At 44.2% G+C, this 17,215-nt stretch overlaps 1 protein-coding gene across 5 annotated transcripts in view; it reads right to left on the bottom strand.

The window, feature by feature from the left end:
• Nucleotides 1-2,204: 2,204 nt before the first annotated feature.
• The window catches only part of LOC105472891 (DDB1 and CUL4 associated factor 5), a 109,675-nt gene continuing 94,664 nt past the window's right edge, over nt 2,205-17,215 (bottom strand). For 3 of the 5 annotated variants that reach the window (XM_011726464.3, XM_011726465.3, XM_011726468.3), the window contains exons 8-9: nt 14,347-14,474; nt 2,205-6,906 (exon numbers count right to left, since the gene is read on the bottom strand). In XM_011726464.3, coding sequence (XP_011724766.2) covers nt 5,152-6,906; nt 14,347-14,474 — 1,883 coding nt within the window. In that variant the 3' untranslated portion in view covers nt 2,205-5,151. The remainder of the gene's footprint in view (nt 6,907-14,346; nt 14,475-17,215) is intronic. The other 2 variants (XM_011726466.3, XM_011726467.3) reach the window with 1 other exon arrangement.

Here is a 17,215-nt window from a genome sequence, read left to right as displayed (position 1 = left end):
CTAGTCAGACTTCTCTTGTTTTTGTTTTATGGTTTGGCTTCTTCTTGAATCAGATGTTACCGAATGCATACATGTGCATGCACACCCACACACCAATCCTGCATGGAAAACTCTGGTCAAAACTTTTCTTTGGCAGAGACGCAGAGCATTTCCATGGCTTGCCACTTTCCTGATTCTCTTAGGGCTGGCCCAATGCCAGATAGGAAACTTTTAGCTCTGAAGGCCGGAGAGAAGTTTGCTGTCCCAGCTCCCGAGGCCTGTCATCTTCAGCACCACCATATTAAGACTATAGTTTAATAAAATCTGCCACTACTCACCCCAACCCCTGCAGACTTGCAGAAAGTAGAGAGCTGGTACCAAATTCCAGGAATCAATGAGGCTGTCAGGAGGTCAGGCACTCATGGTAAGGGTGGTCATAAGCAAGGAGCTGAGAGGTCTCTGTCAGCCAGGCCTCGCTTTGTTTTAAGCTCCCAGATTTCAGGTGGAGCCTCTAGACAGTTGGCTTCCCAAGTTGGAGGTGGTGTCCAAGGCCCCAAACTCTGCTTTAGTCAGGTCCACTATAATGGGAATAATTTACTCTTTTTTGTGTGTTTTCAGGTTAAGACTTACTGAGGTACAGTACATTCTTTCTCGGAAGGAGAGGTTACTTTCTCAGCAGACTCCATCCAAAAAAGTCTTCTACATGGTGTGTACACTGGTATCAACAAGCAATGAAAGCAAAAAAGAGAGAATGTACTAATGATAGCAAACATTTCAGTGCTTTCTAAACAGACATTGTTCCAAGCTATGTATAGCTTATATATAATTATTATATAATTAATCATTGTATATTATTCTATCATAGTTTGTATATTATATAACATATAGATAGCATATATATACATATCTGCTCATTTGATCTCTTGACAATGTGCTGAACCCATTTTACAGAGGTAAAGCTTGAGGCTCTGAGCAGCTGTACACTTGCCAAAGATCTTGGCTCACTGGTTCTGGTGGGCACTACAGAGACGTTTTAAAAATGAGAGCTTATCAGAGTGAGAGCTAGAGAGCCTTCTGATCCCTAGGAGGGACACACAGAGGAGCTGGAACAGAAGGAATCGGATTTAAGTAGAGACTCCATAAGCCCAAAGGAGTCATTTCCCAACTTCAGTACTTTGAAACATTAGATATCCTATTTTCTTACAACATAACTGTCTTGCAGATAAGCACCGCCAGATCCTCTGCACATTTGAGTAAATCCTGTTGTGAACTGAACAGAGTAACTGCTCTTGCTTATCCAGGCCATGTTAGTGCAGGGCACAGGGAAGTTTAAGTTTTGCCTCTAAGCCTCCATTCTGAGAAGCATCTTACCACCATTGTTCTAACAATGAAATGCAGTTAGGATTCAGACAGGTTTTCGATCCACGTGCACTATTGCATGTGAGAAGCATCATTAAGAAATTCAAAATTACTTTTAACTATTTGAATTCATGTAATTTCATTCCAGTATGAGTGCTCAAGGACAAATGAGCACTCAGATCTGAATATCCCACCTGAGAACCACACGGTTTGTTCAAAACCACTATCCTGCTGCTGCAAGGCTGGGACTCACTGAGCCTTACTTCACCTTAGTGTTTCAATCGTGGCATGCTGTCTTGCTTAGGTCATGGGGGAAGGACAGTCTTCCTTTGGAAGCATGTTTTCCTGACAAGCCTTGGTTGACAAGAATTTTTCAGTTAACTGTAGCAGGCAGCTTTACAGACAGGAGATATGAGCTTCGTTTTTTTTTTTTTTTTTTTTTTGAAAAAGTTTGCAGTGCATGCCTGGGGCAAGGCAGGAAATGCAATTTGGTATTTGGAAACATCAGAAAATATTTCTCTGGAAGCCGTTTGTAATGTCACTTCACTGCATTGTTCCCTCTGTTCCAACTAATAAAATTATCAATTCCAGGGTCTCGCTATCTTACGTCCCTTTAAACACAGTAAAGGAGACCAAATAAATACCTCCTCCTACCCTGCATTTTGTTGTCCAGATGTGACCTTTGTCCCAATACCTAAAAGTGACAATGACCATTGTCATGGATGTGGAACACTGCAGTTTTCCTTCTAGTTTTCAGCATAGCTTTCAATCAAGTTTCCAACTAGGTAAGAATTAAAACAGAAAAGAAATAAAGGAGAGGTGTCTAAGCAACCAAGTCTTCCCTGGAAGAGAAGAGGAAGACGTGAGAAGTGAATAATAGGTTTATTTGCATATACACAAGAGAAGAGTTAACTGTTGCTGGGTGAGAAGGAGGTAAGGCTTCAGCAGAGGAAGGCACCTTGACAGACAAACAAGAGACTCTCAGCTTATTAAATCAAGCATAGTCACAAACTTCACTTGCCCCAAGCCAACAACTTATTTAACTCATTTACCTGCTGTCCTAGAGAATCACTAACACAACCAGCTGGAAAATAGAGAGAAATGATTTTACATATCTGGACCTGCCACTTAAAACTTTATGTACAGGATGCAGGAAAAAAACTTAAGAGGCACTTCCAAATAGTTCTTGATCTAATCAGTGCCATCTGTTCTGCTATTAAAAATATTATGGAAGAAATTGGGTATTAAATGCGCCGTCAAAGTTGGGGCCTCAATTCTAAAAGAGTTTAGGCAAAGGTACTCTAAAAGTGGTTCCTGCCAGGTATCCAGACCCACAACCACAGACACAAAAATCTCTGGAGATGAGGGTGGAGCAGCTATAAAGCAAGCATTTCTCACCCTGCTCATGTGTGTGTTTTATGGGGCCTATCACCTGGTGAGCTGAGCCTAGGATGCTGGGAAGCCTTTGCCAAGGATGGAAGGCATACTTACTAAAAATGATCTTTCTTGGCTTCTCAAGTTAACCAGAATAAACTCTGACTTCTCTTTTGAGTACCCAAATGAGATTAAGGCTTTTAACATGAAAAGACCAAATTCTGCATTTGGGAATTGTAACTACCAAGCAGCTAGTTCCTAAGGGAACTTTAACTACTTCTTTTCAGGAAGATTTGTGGATTGTCCTTTGAGAAGTCAGAAGAGGCTATGTGCTGATGAAAATAAAATAGAATATAATAAAATGAAGGACTGGGTGTGCTGACTAAGGAGGGGAAGAGAAACACACACTGAGTGATCATATATATTTTTTTTGTATATAAAGGATTAAAAAATTCAAATTTAATACATTTTGGAAAAGCAAATGTAAAATGACTTGGGCTTATAAAACCAGCATTTACAATTATCTGTGAATAGTCAAAGACAAATCATAGAACCAATTTGATTACAAATCCAAAGCAATTCTAGTGTTGGTTACAGAATCACTTTCCCACTCCCCCAGTAAAAGTCCAGGTGTTAAGTTGTACACACCCCCATGCTACGCACACTCCTTCATCTCCTTCTCAGTGTTTTCATACCCCAGCCGCATCACACACACCAGGCACATCTTCTCTTTAACAGAGCTTATCAGGATGGTATCTCCTTTTGGCTTAAATCAACCACCTTGCGTTTATAAATAACCCCCCACCCCCAGTGCCTGAATTCATCCACGTCTTCTGCCTTTATAGGCAGCCTCCCCTTGGCCCCAGTTCCAGCAGGACAGGCCTTCCTCTAAAAGGAAGTCTGGGGCAGTGAGGCCACACTAGTCAGCGTTCGGCCCTCCCTGCACCAGTCCCAGCTGGGCTCCTAATTGTCTAGCACCTTTGCACTCAAGAAAGTTATATTGTTTTTCTCTCTCTTCCTCATTTCTTGCCAGTATTCTGCCTTTTCATAACATTTATGCCAACAAGATATCTAGTCATTCCTAGACCTTCCTGTTTTGCACAACCCTTCACAGATAACCGAGTGACTGCAACGCTGAAAATCTGTTGCTCTTTTCTCTTCTAAACCTGTATCTACCTCAATAAAACTGAGTCTTTTATGGGAACCAGAAGACTTAAGACTCATGGGAACCAGCAGTCATAAGCCGGAAACTCCTCTCCCTCACCCTCTGACTCTTAATAGACCTACTCAATAAGAATCTGTTACCTTGAGACGCCTACTGCTCTGCAAAGTCTAGTGAGAACACCACAGCCTCTATCAACTGCAAGTCTGAGGGAAGATGCCAGTCCCATCACTTCTGACCAATAGTTCTGGGTTGAGTTAAATGAATATAGTACCACATTCTGCTCCTCACTAAGCTTCTTCATTAACACACCTATAACAACTACTTTAGTAGTCTGAGCACAAAGCTCTGGAAAGCTGTCTTTGCCCTTCTTTCACTATGCCTCGATCCATCACGGGAGCCAAGGAAGCACCTGCTGGCCTTGTGAGTGCCTCTTAGGATCTAGCACCTAACTGGTTAAAGTCTGTTATCCATGACTAGCTCTATTTTATGGCCTTCATACAGTACATGTTGCAGCACTGATCAATTTGCAAACAGTGAAATTTATCAGGAATCTATATTCTCTTGAATCTGAAGTGCTAAACCTCTCATTAGCATTAAAATTTCTCCTTTTTTATAGTATGTCCACATTAAATGCTCGATAAAGAAGTGTTACTTAGAGAAAACATGGAAGATTTCTTTAAGAAAGGAACCATGCTTTCCTCTCCAGTGCAGCCAATGGGCTGAAGGCCTGTTTCCATTCTCCATTCTTCCAGCATAAATCTACAACTCACTGGCAGCACAACCTGATTTAACAGGCACCCATCATCCAGACCAGAACACCTATGGCATGTAAACAGGGTGAGATGGCAAAAAGTACAAATTCACAAAGTCCTTTCTGATGGAGAACTGAAAGAAAGGTCTTATGAGACAATGAGCGCACACGTGCCAGTGTGCGTACACAAGAACAAGTTGAACGTCTCAACAAAGAATTACTTCCACAGAGCCTTGCACGGCACACTACGCTCACGCCTCACTAGAAAGGAATCACTTGGGGTGTTTTTTTTTTCCCTTTCTTAACACAGCACAAGCCAACGGCCAGCTAGACATTCAGACCCGTTGTTGAATGTTGGATAGAAGGGAGCAGCATCAGACACAAAATTTCAGGCCCTGGTTTCATGTGCCTTTAATACTTTGTTTCCTTTCCTCTGTATTCACTAAACAGATTTTTTTTTTTTTTTTTTTTTTTTTTTTTGGTAAGGCTACTTTTGTAGCTTTTTGTTTTCCCTTTGTATTTATCATGTTTTTAATTTCTTCTCTGAGGAGGAATTCTCTGAATCTGTATCTTCCAATTCAATTCGGTGCCTTTTGAGGCCACTGTGGCCATGAACAGCCCTGCTGCTATCTATGGCTGGGGTGTCAGTGGGGTCCTCTCTTGTTCCAGCATTGGGGGTCTCACAGGCCATTTCAGACCCACAACAATCTTTGTGTAGGAGTGTCCCTGTCAGGGACAAGTTATCACGGTCAGTGTCTGAGTGTCCTGGGGAAGAGTAGGCCACCGCCTCCAGCTCCCCCAAGTTCTGCCCGTTATTGTGAGGGTGAAGGGGACGAGGGTGTAAGCGTCCATTGTTGTGGTTGGCACAGATGGTTTCGAGGCTCCTCTCCTCACTGTCATCAGACTGGGTCCTGGGACAGTTGCCAGACCCGATGTTGAGAGTGGAGCCAGATGCCTTGGGGACAGAAGGAGAAGGCGGCTCCTCAGCCCGACTACTCAGGGCCTTTCCATTGAGCTTCTTGGTTTCAAAAGGGTGCTCTACAGAGCCGCTATTGCCAGTGTCCTGAGAGGTACCTTCTGGCACCTCTGCCCAAGCATGGCTGCTGTGCTCATGGCCTGGGCCATTGCTGGGATTTCTAGGAGTCTCTTCTTTAAAAGCGTCCTTGCTGCAGCCTTCAGGGGGCAGGTCCTGTTTCCTCTGGGCCACTGCTATGTTTAGACAGGCTTCCTTACTGGAAGAAGGGGCTGGGTTGTCTTTGTGGCTGGTTCCTGCTCTCCCTTCATCTGCCTCCCCGGTCACCAAGGAGGTCTCTCCATCTTTGTTATTTGAGTAGGAGATGTAAGAGTAGCGGAGCCACTTGTAAGCTTTATAAATTTTTCGCTCAACTGATTCTATGTCAGAAGTCGGTGAGGCCCGGCTTGGCTGAATCTCTAGTGTGGAAGTGCTCCGCTCAGGAGATGAGGTGGGGGAGGAGGAGAGGTCATCCACTTTGATCTGGGGGTAATCATAGTTGTCTTCTCCAATGTAAGTGTTGGTGGGCTTGACTGGGGCACTGGGCCTGTCTTCTCGGGTTGTCTTCTGTCGACGCCGCATGGCATTCCGCTGCCAGGTAGAGGCTCGGCGTTCATTCAGCTCCTCCTCATCCTCGGAGCTGCTAGAGCTGCTGGAACTGCTGGATTCATCTTCGGGGCTGGGTGACCGTGGCCGGGGAAAGAGATCTGTGTCTAGTTCCACCTCACAGACATTCTCCTCAGAATCGGACTCATTGGAAAGGGCCAGGAGGCGTTTGTCTTGGTAGCGCCGCAGAGCAGACAGACGCTGCTGGCGAGAGGCTGCGTCCTCACACGTGGGTGTTGGTGGAGTTGAGGCTACTGTGTTTGTGGTGGTGACCCGCAGGGGCCCCAGGTGGAAGGCGTTGTCGGCAGACTCATCTACTGTGGGAGGCGGGGAGCGAGGCAGTGAGGCCGAAGACTCTGAGTCAGTGTAGCCTGAGCGCTCGCTGACCCCTGCGTGCAGTTGCAGGATAGTACTCTCACTGAGGTCACTGTCTGAGTCAGAGCTCCAGCCCTCGATCTCTCGGCGTACCAGGGAGTCAAAGAAGGCCATCATCCGCGGGTCTTCCTGGACCGACTGGTTGGCGTAGTCATGTGACAGGCCACTCCCACTGTTCAGCACAAGGCTGATGTACTCTTCATGGGTATAAAGGCAGCGGGAATCGTCCTCAATCCGACCATCGAGGTCTCCAGTACATCCTGGCTGCTTGTATGGGCTCCAGATCTGTACAGAAAATGAAAAACAAAAGCAACAAGGAGTAACTGGAAAGTATTCTTTCACTGGTGGTAATAAAGAACACCAAGGCAGAACTTCCCCAGACCCTCCCTGTAATTTAGTTAGGACTTGCTAACCAACTTAAAAATATGTTCTTTACTAGACTGGATCATGTGGGCTGTGTATGAAAACTGAGGCTTTTAGAATCAGATGTGGGGACAAGCATGGTCTAGAACACAGTATTAGTCTAGTGTCAAGAGACCTACCTAAGTCCTGTCTCTAGGCCCAGGGTAATCACATACTTTCTCCACCAGAATCTTCCTCCCTTTTAGTTTCATCTATTAGTAGTTGGACATTATAATAACAATCCTGGAGGATAGAGGATGACTTGAAGACTGGCCAAGGTGTTAAAGACTTTCAGAAGACCGAAGCTGTGCACAGAGAGGTACCACTTTTCCGAAATGTAAACAGACCCAGCACTCAGCCCTCTATGGTAGTTAATATCTGAGCCTATGGCTCCACTTCTGCCCAACTGCAACATTCCTATTTTTAACTGATGGGAATTGCTCACTGGAGCTTGATAAGAATAGCCAACTGCCTACACTGCAGTTCCCTCTTGGATATACAGGCACCAGTTACCCAGGAAACTGGGTTCTCTTAACCAGGGAGCTGCTGGCTTGCTCCCCAACAAGTCTGTTAGCTATAGGAGTAGGTAGGACACATGCCCCAAGGACAGGTAACTGCAGCCCCACTCATAATACCCCTCTACTCCATGGTCAGGGACATGGACTCATCGATAAAAGGCAGCAGAGCTAGGACTCAAACTCAGGTCTGCCTGACTTAAAGGCTCAACTTTACTGTTATGCAAAATTCAAGTGCAAGGTAATTAAGCTGTCACTGCAAATGAGAACGATTAGCTCCACCTGACTGCCAGACTGGTTCATAGCAGCACAAAGCAGCCCAGTTACATCAGCCTGTAGTCATGGCAACTCAGATGAAATCCCAGGCAATCTTCTTGCCTGACAGGCTGGTGTCTATCTTTAGATGGCATCCAACCCAGAAAACAGTGGCCCCTCATTCCCCATCCTTCATCTAGACCAAGACTTCGTTTCCCCAAATGCTATCTAAGGACAAATGCACCTCCCTGTGGGAATTCTCCTGAGTCCCATTCCTGCCATGCTTTACTTGGCAATTCCTGAGAGGTAGTGTCTCTGCAGAGGACCCCCCAGTTCCAAAGAGGCTGAAGAAACCTAGATTAGCATCCCTCCACCAGTTCCCAACTCAGATTCATTCCTCCTTCAACTTTTTTCCCTACCCATAACTCTAGATGTTGCTCAGATGTTCTCTCCTCTCCAGCTTCATAATCTCACGCTAGAGAATTTTAACGGATTGGTTTTCACTTTGGAGTACACAAGAATCACCAGAAGAGATCCTGAGTCCTACTCTTAGAGGTTCTGATTCAGTAAGTCATGAACAGGTATCAGGACCATGCATTTTTAACCACTCAAGGGATGAATAAGTAGGAAGACCAACTTTTGAGAAACACTAGACTACAGTTACCATAAAATAAGTAGAATAAAATAAAGGGTTTATCTGAAGGTTTACACACGGTCTCCAGCATGTGGCTTAAGCTATTATTACTATCTCTGCAAACAGATGTCTAAGGGAATAAAAGAGATTGGTGGCTTAGAAAGGAAGCTGAGGGGTCCAAAAGGGAAAGCTCTTAGGATTTTTTTTTTTTTTTGCATCTTATTCATAATTCTGAGCCAAATCTCTCACCTCTCCAGTTTAAAAGTGGTAAAATGTCATTAACCATGTTCTCTAATATAAAGATAAATCTATTTGTACCTCACAGAAACTCAGAATTTGTTAACAAAAGTACAAAATAACAACAGTGAGATGCTGGCTTAACTCCTCACCAAGCCCATTTTTAAGTTCCAATGTATTATTACCCCAGCTCCACATTTTTCCCTTCAGGAATGAAAGTCTTAACACTGAAAGTTAGTGTTTGGGCTCTGGAATGTATTAAGCTGAGGTAGACTGTTCATTCCTGAAGCCTGGAGTAATGGAGTGAAACGCAGGATTAAGAGGCAGGAGTCTTTTTTTTTTTTTTTGAGACGGAGTCTAGCTCTGTTGCCCAGGCTGGAGTGCAGTGGCCGGATCTCAGCTCACTGCAAGCCCCGCCTCCCGGGTTCACGCCATTCTCCTGCCTCAGCCTCCCGAGTAGCTGGGAGTACAGGCGCCCGCCACCTCGCCCGGCTAATTTTTTTTTGTATTTTAGTAGAGACGGGGTTTCACCGTGTTAGCCAGGATGGTCTCGATCTCCTGAACTCGTGATCCGCCCGTCTCGGCCTCCCAAAGTGCTGGGGTTACAGGCTTGAGCCACCGCGCCCGGCCTAGGCAGGAGTCTTGAGTGTGGATTCCCACTCACTCCTAGTTAGTGGATGATGCTCAGCTCCTCCCTCTAAACAGTAGATTAGATGGGTCTCATGCAATCCTAAGATTCAGAGCAAAACAAAACCTTCACTCCAGACTGCCAGTCTTCAATCCTCAAGGGACTCACAGTGCTTCAGGAGTAAGGGGAGCAGGTAGGAACCCCAGCCCTGTCATTTCCTGTGGCCCTGAGCAAATGACCTCACACTTGAAAGCCTGTTTCTCATATGTGTAAATGAGAATGATACCAAAGCCTATACCCAACACCAATAAATGTGATGTCTTCTCTTTCATTTGGCAACTGAACGCCTCAACCAGAATGTTAAAACCCACCCTCATTATAAGTACTGACCGTCCCTATTATCTTGGTTCTAATGCTTAATATTAATATACCAATTCCAACTATTTGTGAAATTGCTAATTTCTTTACACTGGAAAGTTAACAACTCAGAAGGGAATCAATGAAAAAACCAACTTCCCGTTACATGTTAAATGTGGCAGTCAGGCGCGGTGGCTCAAACTTGTAATCCCAGCACTTTGGGAGGCTGAGGTGGGTGGATCACTTGAGGTCAGGAGTTCAAGATCAGCCTGACCAACATGGTAAAACCCTGTCTCTACCAAAAACACAAAAATTAGCTGGGCGTGATGACAGGTGCCTGTAGTTCCAGCTACTCGGGAGGCTGAGGCAGGAGAATTGCTTGAACCCGGGAGGAGGAGGTTGCAGTGAGCTGAGATCACGCCACTGTACTCCAGCCTGGGCGACAAGAGCAAAACCCTGTCTTAAAAAAAAAAAAAATATATATATATATAGACATGTCTCATCATGGGGCAAAGTTCATGAGAAACAGCCAGGCGTTGGCCAGGCGCAGTGGCTCACGCCTGTAATCCCAGCACTTTGGGAGGCCGAGGCACGCGGATCACAAGGTCAGGAGATTGAGACCATCCTGGCTAACTCAGTGAAACCCCGTCTCTACTAAAAATACAGAAAATTAGCTGGGCATGGTGGTGGGCGCCTGTAGTCCCAGCTACTCTGGAGGCTGAGGCAGGAGAATGACGTGAACCCGGCGGAGCTTGCAGTGAGCCAAAATCGCGCCACTGCACTCCAGCCTGGGTGACAGAGAGAGACTCCGTCTCAAAAAAAAAAAAAAAAGAGCCAGGCGTGGTGGCTCACACCTGTAATCCCAGCACTTTGGGAGGCTAAGGCAGGAGGATCGCTTGAGCCCAGAAATTTGAGACCAACCTGCGCAACATAGCAAAACCCCATCTCTACACAAGAATACAAAAATTAGCCAGGAGTGGTGGTGTGCACCTGAAGTCCCAGCTACTCAGGAGCCTGAGGTGGAAGGATCACCTAAGCCTCGGGAGGTTGTGGCTGCAGTGAACTATGACCGTGCCACTGTACTCCAGCCTGCTGGGCAACACAGTAAGATCCTGTCTCAATAAAAAAAGAAAAGAAAAGAAGGAAAAGAAAGAAAGAAGTAAAGAGGCAAGAGGAGAGATGAGGCAAATATTTTCCTCTCCATGCACAGTGAAGTTTAGCTTAAGGGGCTGCTGAGAAAAAGGATGCACTTCAATTCTTATTCAAACTTCATAAACATGGAAAACAATTAAGTGACAAGTGTTTGAGTTACACAAGTGATCATGACACACTTTTATTTTTCGGAAAGGGTCTCGTTCTGTCACCCATGCTGGAATGCAGTGCATGAACACGGCTCACTGCAGCTTCAATCCTGGGCCCAAGTGATCCTCCCACCTCAGCCTCCCGAGTAACTGGGACCATAGCAGGCACCACCACACCTGGCTAAGTTTTAAATTTTTCGTAGAGATGGGGTTTCCCTGTGTCGTTCCTGACAATGGGACTCTTCTCCTAGCCAGGAAGCTGGCAGTAAAGGACAAGGACAGAGAGAAGGGTGAGTAGAGAGAGAAAAGCAGGTCTCAGGCTGGACCAGAACGTGTTGGCTAATGCTCTGTGAGCCACTGATCCTCTCAGAAATAGCAGGCACGAAAGTGACATTTATTAAAATAGGAGTTAGGCACAGGTAGTTTACAAGGCATTCCTGGGTGGCAAGTCACTGTCAGCACCCTCATTTTCCAGATGGGAGACAGAACCAAGGGTCAAGACTCAGTGGCCTTTCAGGATAATTTAAGTGCAGGGTGAGGCAGTAATTCCAACTGAGATGAGGCCGGCATGGCTGTTGGTCTCATCCTTCTCCTTACCACCTCCCTTCCTGCAGTGCTTAGTGCTATGTCATTCCCAGCCAGACTGTGAATGGGGATGACACCTATAAGACAGCAAAGCTGAGGACTCCAGAGCTTTCTGCTTTCCTTCTCACTATGATCATCTGTACATACTTAACGTTTCAAAGGGCTAAATGTGCCTCCTGGTGGAACAGGGTTCAGATCCCATGCAAACCAGGGAGCGGTGAGCTCCATAGTTCAGTCTGGATAACCTCACAGAGAAAACACTTTTTTCTTTTTCCTCTGAGAACCTGGCTAGTTTGAGACATACGACATTTAGGGTAAGGACTTCAGTTGACTAAACAATAAATAGGGAGACTTATCATAGAAGCATCCCAGAGTGCATACTCAAACAGGAATTCCTCTTGTAAAGGAGATGGCCAAGCAGAAAGCTCTCTGAGAAAGAGAATGACATCAACAGGCCCAGAGAGGACACATTACAACCTATCAGTCATCAGCCAAAGGAAAGGGGAAAGCAATGCAAGGAACTGGGCCATTTCAATGACTGCCCTGTTGAAAAGATCGAATCCAGCAGGGGAATTGGGCTGCTTGCTGCCTTCCCACCAGCATGGCAAATGTGGTGGTATACTGGGAAGAACAAAGGGCAGGGGGCTCTATCCTAGCTTTGCCACCAATTAGCTGTGTGACCTTGGACAGTTAATTTATAATTTAAATCTCATCATTTGTAAAAAGAAAAAGTCAGTAAAAATGATTTCCTCATTCTAGCCCCACAGGGAAATGTGTGCTGCCATGAAAGTCAGCTCTGATCCACAGGACCAGCAAAGCCTAAATCAAAGAAGTTAGACTAAGGGCAAATAAAAATACTGACCTACATGCCAATATTTTATATATATATATATATGTGTGTGTGTGTGTGTGTGTGTGTATATATATATGTGTGTATATATATATGTGTGTGTGTATATATATTTTTTGGAGACAGAGTCTCGCTTTGTCACTCAGGCTGGAGTGCAGTGGCACAATCTTGGCTCACTACAACCTCTGCCTCCTGGGTTCAAGCAATCCTCCTGCCTCAGCCTCCTGAGTACCTGAGACTACAGGCACACACCACCACACCTGACTAATTTTTGTTATTTTTAGTAGAGACAGGGGTTCACTGTTTGGGCCAGGCTGGTCTCGAACTCCTGGCCTCAGATGATCCACTTGCCTCGGCCTCCCAAAGTGTTGGGATTACAGGCATGAGCCACCACACCTGGCCTCAATAATTTATTTCTGACAGCTGCCCCCTGCCATCAAGTACAACTTGATTTAGCTCTGGATAGTTATTTTTTAAGAACAAAAGAAAATGAAAATTATGAAATAAAATAATCACAAGTCAATTTTTACGTTTTTCTCTGAAAACTCTCAGGTTTTCAAAGTCATTTTAATAAAAAAATTGAGGAATTTTTTTTTTTTTTTTGAAATAGGGTCTCACTCTGTTGCCTAGGCTGGAGTGCAGTGGTGGGAATATGGTTCACTATAGCACGACCTCCTAGGTTCAAGCAATCCCTTAGCCTCAGCCTCCCGAGTAGCTAAGACTACAGGTATACACTAATTTTTAAATTTTTTGTAGAGACTGGGTCCCACTATATTGCCCAGGCTGGTCTCAAACTCCTGGGCTCAAGTGATCCTCCTGCCTCAGCCTCCCAAAGTACTGGGATTACAGGTGTGATGCACTACACCCAGCCAAAATCGAAGTGTTTTAGCTTTTGGCAGGAACATCACCTATCCTTACTTAAAAGTCATTATCTCAGGGACCTCCAGAATTAATCATTTACCCTGAATTCTCATTTTCTCAGATGTGGAAAAAATGGTACTAGCAACTTGAATACAAGTGATGGGCAGTGGGTCATCCTTCTGTGGACACAGGCCAGGCTAGGACCCACTTTTGCAGTTATAAAAACATTTCTTAGCAGAGGTGAGTTCATTCAGCCAATGTGCAAATGATGCAAGTATTCAGTATTCAGACTCAAGTAGCCTCAATTACAACCACATGCAGTACTTTTTTTGATATCTTCTGAGACAATTTAATTATGATTCTGGCAATCATTAGTTTTATCCATGCCATATTAGGACGGCAATTAATGCAAAGTACATACAAAGTAACTGTGGGGAGAGTGGCTCTCCTAAACTCCAGATGAGGTCTGGAAAACAGAATTCATTATACTCAAGGCCAAACGCCTTTGAAAATGTTGCAGCATACAAGGTAGTGTCTAGAAGACAATGTCTGTTTCAAAGCCTAGTGATTAGTTTTTTAAAAAAATGGTTCCAAGCCAGGTACAGTGGTGTATGCCTGTAGTTCCAGCTACTTTGGGGGGCTCAGGCAGAAGGACTGGTTGAGCCCAGAAGTTTAAGTCCAGCCTGGGCAACATAGCAACACCCTGTCTCTAAAAAAACTTTTTAAAATGAAAAACTAAATGGTTCTGAAAAGAGCATTTTAAATCACCTTTCTTTCTTTCTTCTTTTTTATTTTTTATTTTATTTTTTATTTTTTAAGATGGTGTCTTGCTATGCTTCCCAGGCTGGCCTCAAACTCTTAGGTCGAAGTGATCCTCCTGCCTTAGCCTCCCAAGTAGCTGGGACTACAGGTACTGTCAGTATGCCTGGCATCACTTTTTTAATATCAGCTTTCTAATATTTTGTAATATGTCAAAATCTGAGAATTCTGATAGACCTTTAGTATGTTTAGATATGAGGTCCTACATATATTGTTCTAGTTTCTTCTAATTATAAATTGCGAGAATTTCTCTAAAAGGACAGAAGGGGAAGGTGCCTCACCTTGATAATCTTTTCTACACCAGAAGAACAGATCATGTAGGTGTGGGGATTAAATCGGACTTGGTTAACAATAGATCGATGCCCTTTCAGCACCATGAAGGCTCCGTTGACCACCCTACCAATGCCACCTGGGAAAACAGAAGGAAACAAAAATCAGATGATGAAATGAATGAAAGTAAATAGGTTCCAGTAACAGCAGATAAACAGCTCTGAATGGGAGCTAAGATTTTTTTATTATACCACCAGCAGAATGCTTAATCTTACAGATAAGTTGCTATGGAAAGAGAGAAGATGAAACACCTCTCAGCATATGTGCTCTTATGAAGAGCCTTTATTTAGCCTTTAAGCATTGCCCACACCCACCCACCACAATTCCATTGTCAATGAAACCAAAGCCACTGAAAACATTTCTCAAATTTTTGATCCCCAAGATAGAATCCAAGTGCTACCTTAGAAAAGGCCAATCACGAGCAAAACGAGACTGAACTGCTTGGGAATAGGTAGGCAGCTGAACCAGGGACATGCAGAACCAGAAGCATATAATGACTTAAACGTACAAAAAACATCGCTAATCCATTTGCCCTCAGTTTCTATGATGAAGACAGCAAACAAAACAAAACAAAAAACCCCATAAAAACCAAAACCACTGGGGGAAATAATAGAATACTTCCCCCCTACCCCGCCAATAGCAGGGAGAACTAAGGATACAGAAAGAAAGAAGATTTGGATCACTTTCATAATAAGCAGGGTCCAAGTGCTGAAAATTAGAATTAGAGAGTGGACCTTAAAGATACCATGTATAGATTAAAGTCAAGAGGACATCGATAGAAGCTGCATTTTAAGGACCATCCTGTAGGCTTCCTTCTTCAGTGAATGAGAAAAGTGCCAGAGGCCTGGAACTTATAACACAGATAAACATGTTATCATTTATGAACTTGGGATAAATTCAAAGGTTCCACTGCACTGATAATGATATCATACCCATCCAGAACACATGCACATAAATTCTGACAAGTTCCTTCTGAGCAATGAGACAACTCAGTACACACAGAAAAACATGTGCCCTTGGCTAACTGGCAAAATGTGATGCATCCAGACACAAACAAATGAGTGTTCATTCATCTACTCAAGAGATCACCTCTTAGTCCCTACCAGGAGCATGGCTCCACTAGGCCACAAAGTATCATTAGACAGTCTGTGCTCCAAGTGCCTCCCTCCACTCCCAACTCCACCTTATACAAATACTCATTCCAAATATTTCTCAATGTCTGTGTTTAGAGGGAAAAAGACTACAACAATATCCCTTCCCCAAAAATAATATGGCTCTAGGGGTGCTTTCTGCTTTTGGTCCCCTAACACAACTCTCCTTTTTCTCATGGAAGAGATACCTCCTTATTGCCATGTATGTATCTTTTTTATGACAGCAAAAGGTTCCAGACTGCACCCATCTGCTCACTCAGCCAGCTTTAGGTGCTCAATCTATTTGGTGGGTGACAAAACTTTTCTCCATATTTGACATTAATAATATTTGAATTGTCCAGAATGGAAAATATATTTATCATATTCATATCTCAGCCCAACATCAAGTTTGCTAATAAACCATAAAAAAAGAAAGGGACTAGGACACAGGATTAGTGTATTTTTCATGGAGAAAGAGGATGAGGAAAAGTTAGGCACTGACGTACACTGCCATTGTGGGAACCTCTAGGCAGTCTGAGTGCACTGGGTTCCTAAGGTGGGATGAAAGGGAAGCTGGGCCTAGTCAAAATGAAAACAAACTAGAGAGAATTAGGGAAGAGGGATAAATAGGAATCTAAAGAACCCCAAAATAGTTGTCTTGACAGAGATCCTACCATCCCCCAAAAGTTCCTTTGGGTCTATTTCTTCTAGATAAGGTTAATTATGACAAGTAGCGTTTCTGCTCATGGGTCTCCTCTGAATTTTACTTTTTTAACATCCTACTTCTACCTCTACTCCCACTAGGGTGGTTAGCAAAGAAACTTTGATTTAAATCTAGCAACAGTCTCTTGTTTAATCCTACTGCCTCATAAAAAGGGGGGATGGGCCGGGCACGGTGGCTCAAGCCTGTAATCCCAGCACTTTGGGAGGCCAAGACGGGTGGATCATGAAGTCAGGAGATCGAGACCATCCTGGCTAACACGGTGAAACCCTGTCTCTACTGAAAAAGACAAAAAAAACTAGCTGGGCGAGGTGGCGGGTGCCTGTAGTCCCAGCTACTCGGGAGGCTGAGGCAAGAGAATGGCGTAAACCCGGGACACAGAGCTTGCAGTGAGCTGAGATCCAGCCACTGTACTCCAGCCCAGGCGACAGAGCAAGGCTCTGTCTCAAAAAAAAAAAAGGGGGGGGGGATGTAGGGGGATTTAAGTGACTTATCCCAAGTCACAAAGCTAGAAAATGGCAGAGCCGAGATTTCAACCAAAGTCTGGCTACAGTGCCTAATATGCTTTCCACCATAACAGCTTCCTTTGGAAGATGGAAAAGTTTGAACAGGAATGGAGTGAGAAGCTTACATTCAGAAGATTTAGATTACTAAATCTTTCTGGCAGTTATTAGATAGGTGGTTTTCTTCTGAAGTCCTAAATTAAAAGAAGGGGCACTGTATTCAATGGTATCCCAAGCACAAGCTCTATAGCATTACCATAAGCCATTTCATCACGTCACTGACACTGAGTACACTATGAGAGTAGAACTGGATCTGTTTTACTTACTCTTGCGTACCTAGAACCTGTGCAATGTCCAAAGGCCACCAGGTGCATAAATACTTGCTGAATGAATAGTGTTTGAAAAGAGAGCAATTTTAGAGTAAGTATGTCAAAAGAGGACAGATGGAAGGTCTCATAAAGAATCA

The sequence above is a fragment of the Macaca nemestrina genome, chromosome 7 (genome assembly GCF_043159975.1).
Source record: "Macaca nemestrina isolate mMacNem1 chromosome 7, mMacNem.hap1, whole genome shotgun sequence".
NCBI classification, from domain to species: Eukaryota; Metazoa; Chordata; class Mammalia; order Primates; family Cercopithecidae; genus Macaca; species Macaca nemestrina.
Note: the sequence above shows the minus strand (reverse complement) of the source record. Positions and strands in the feature narration are given on the sequence as shown.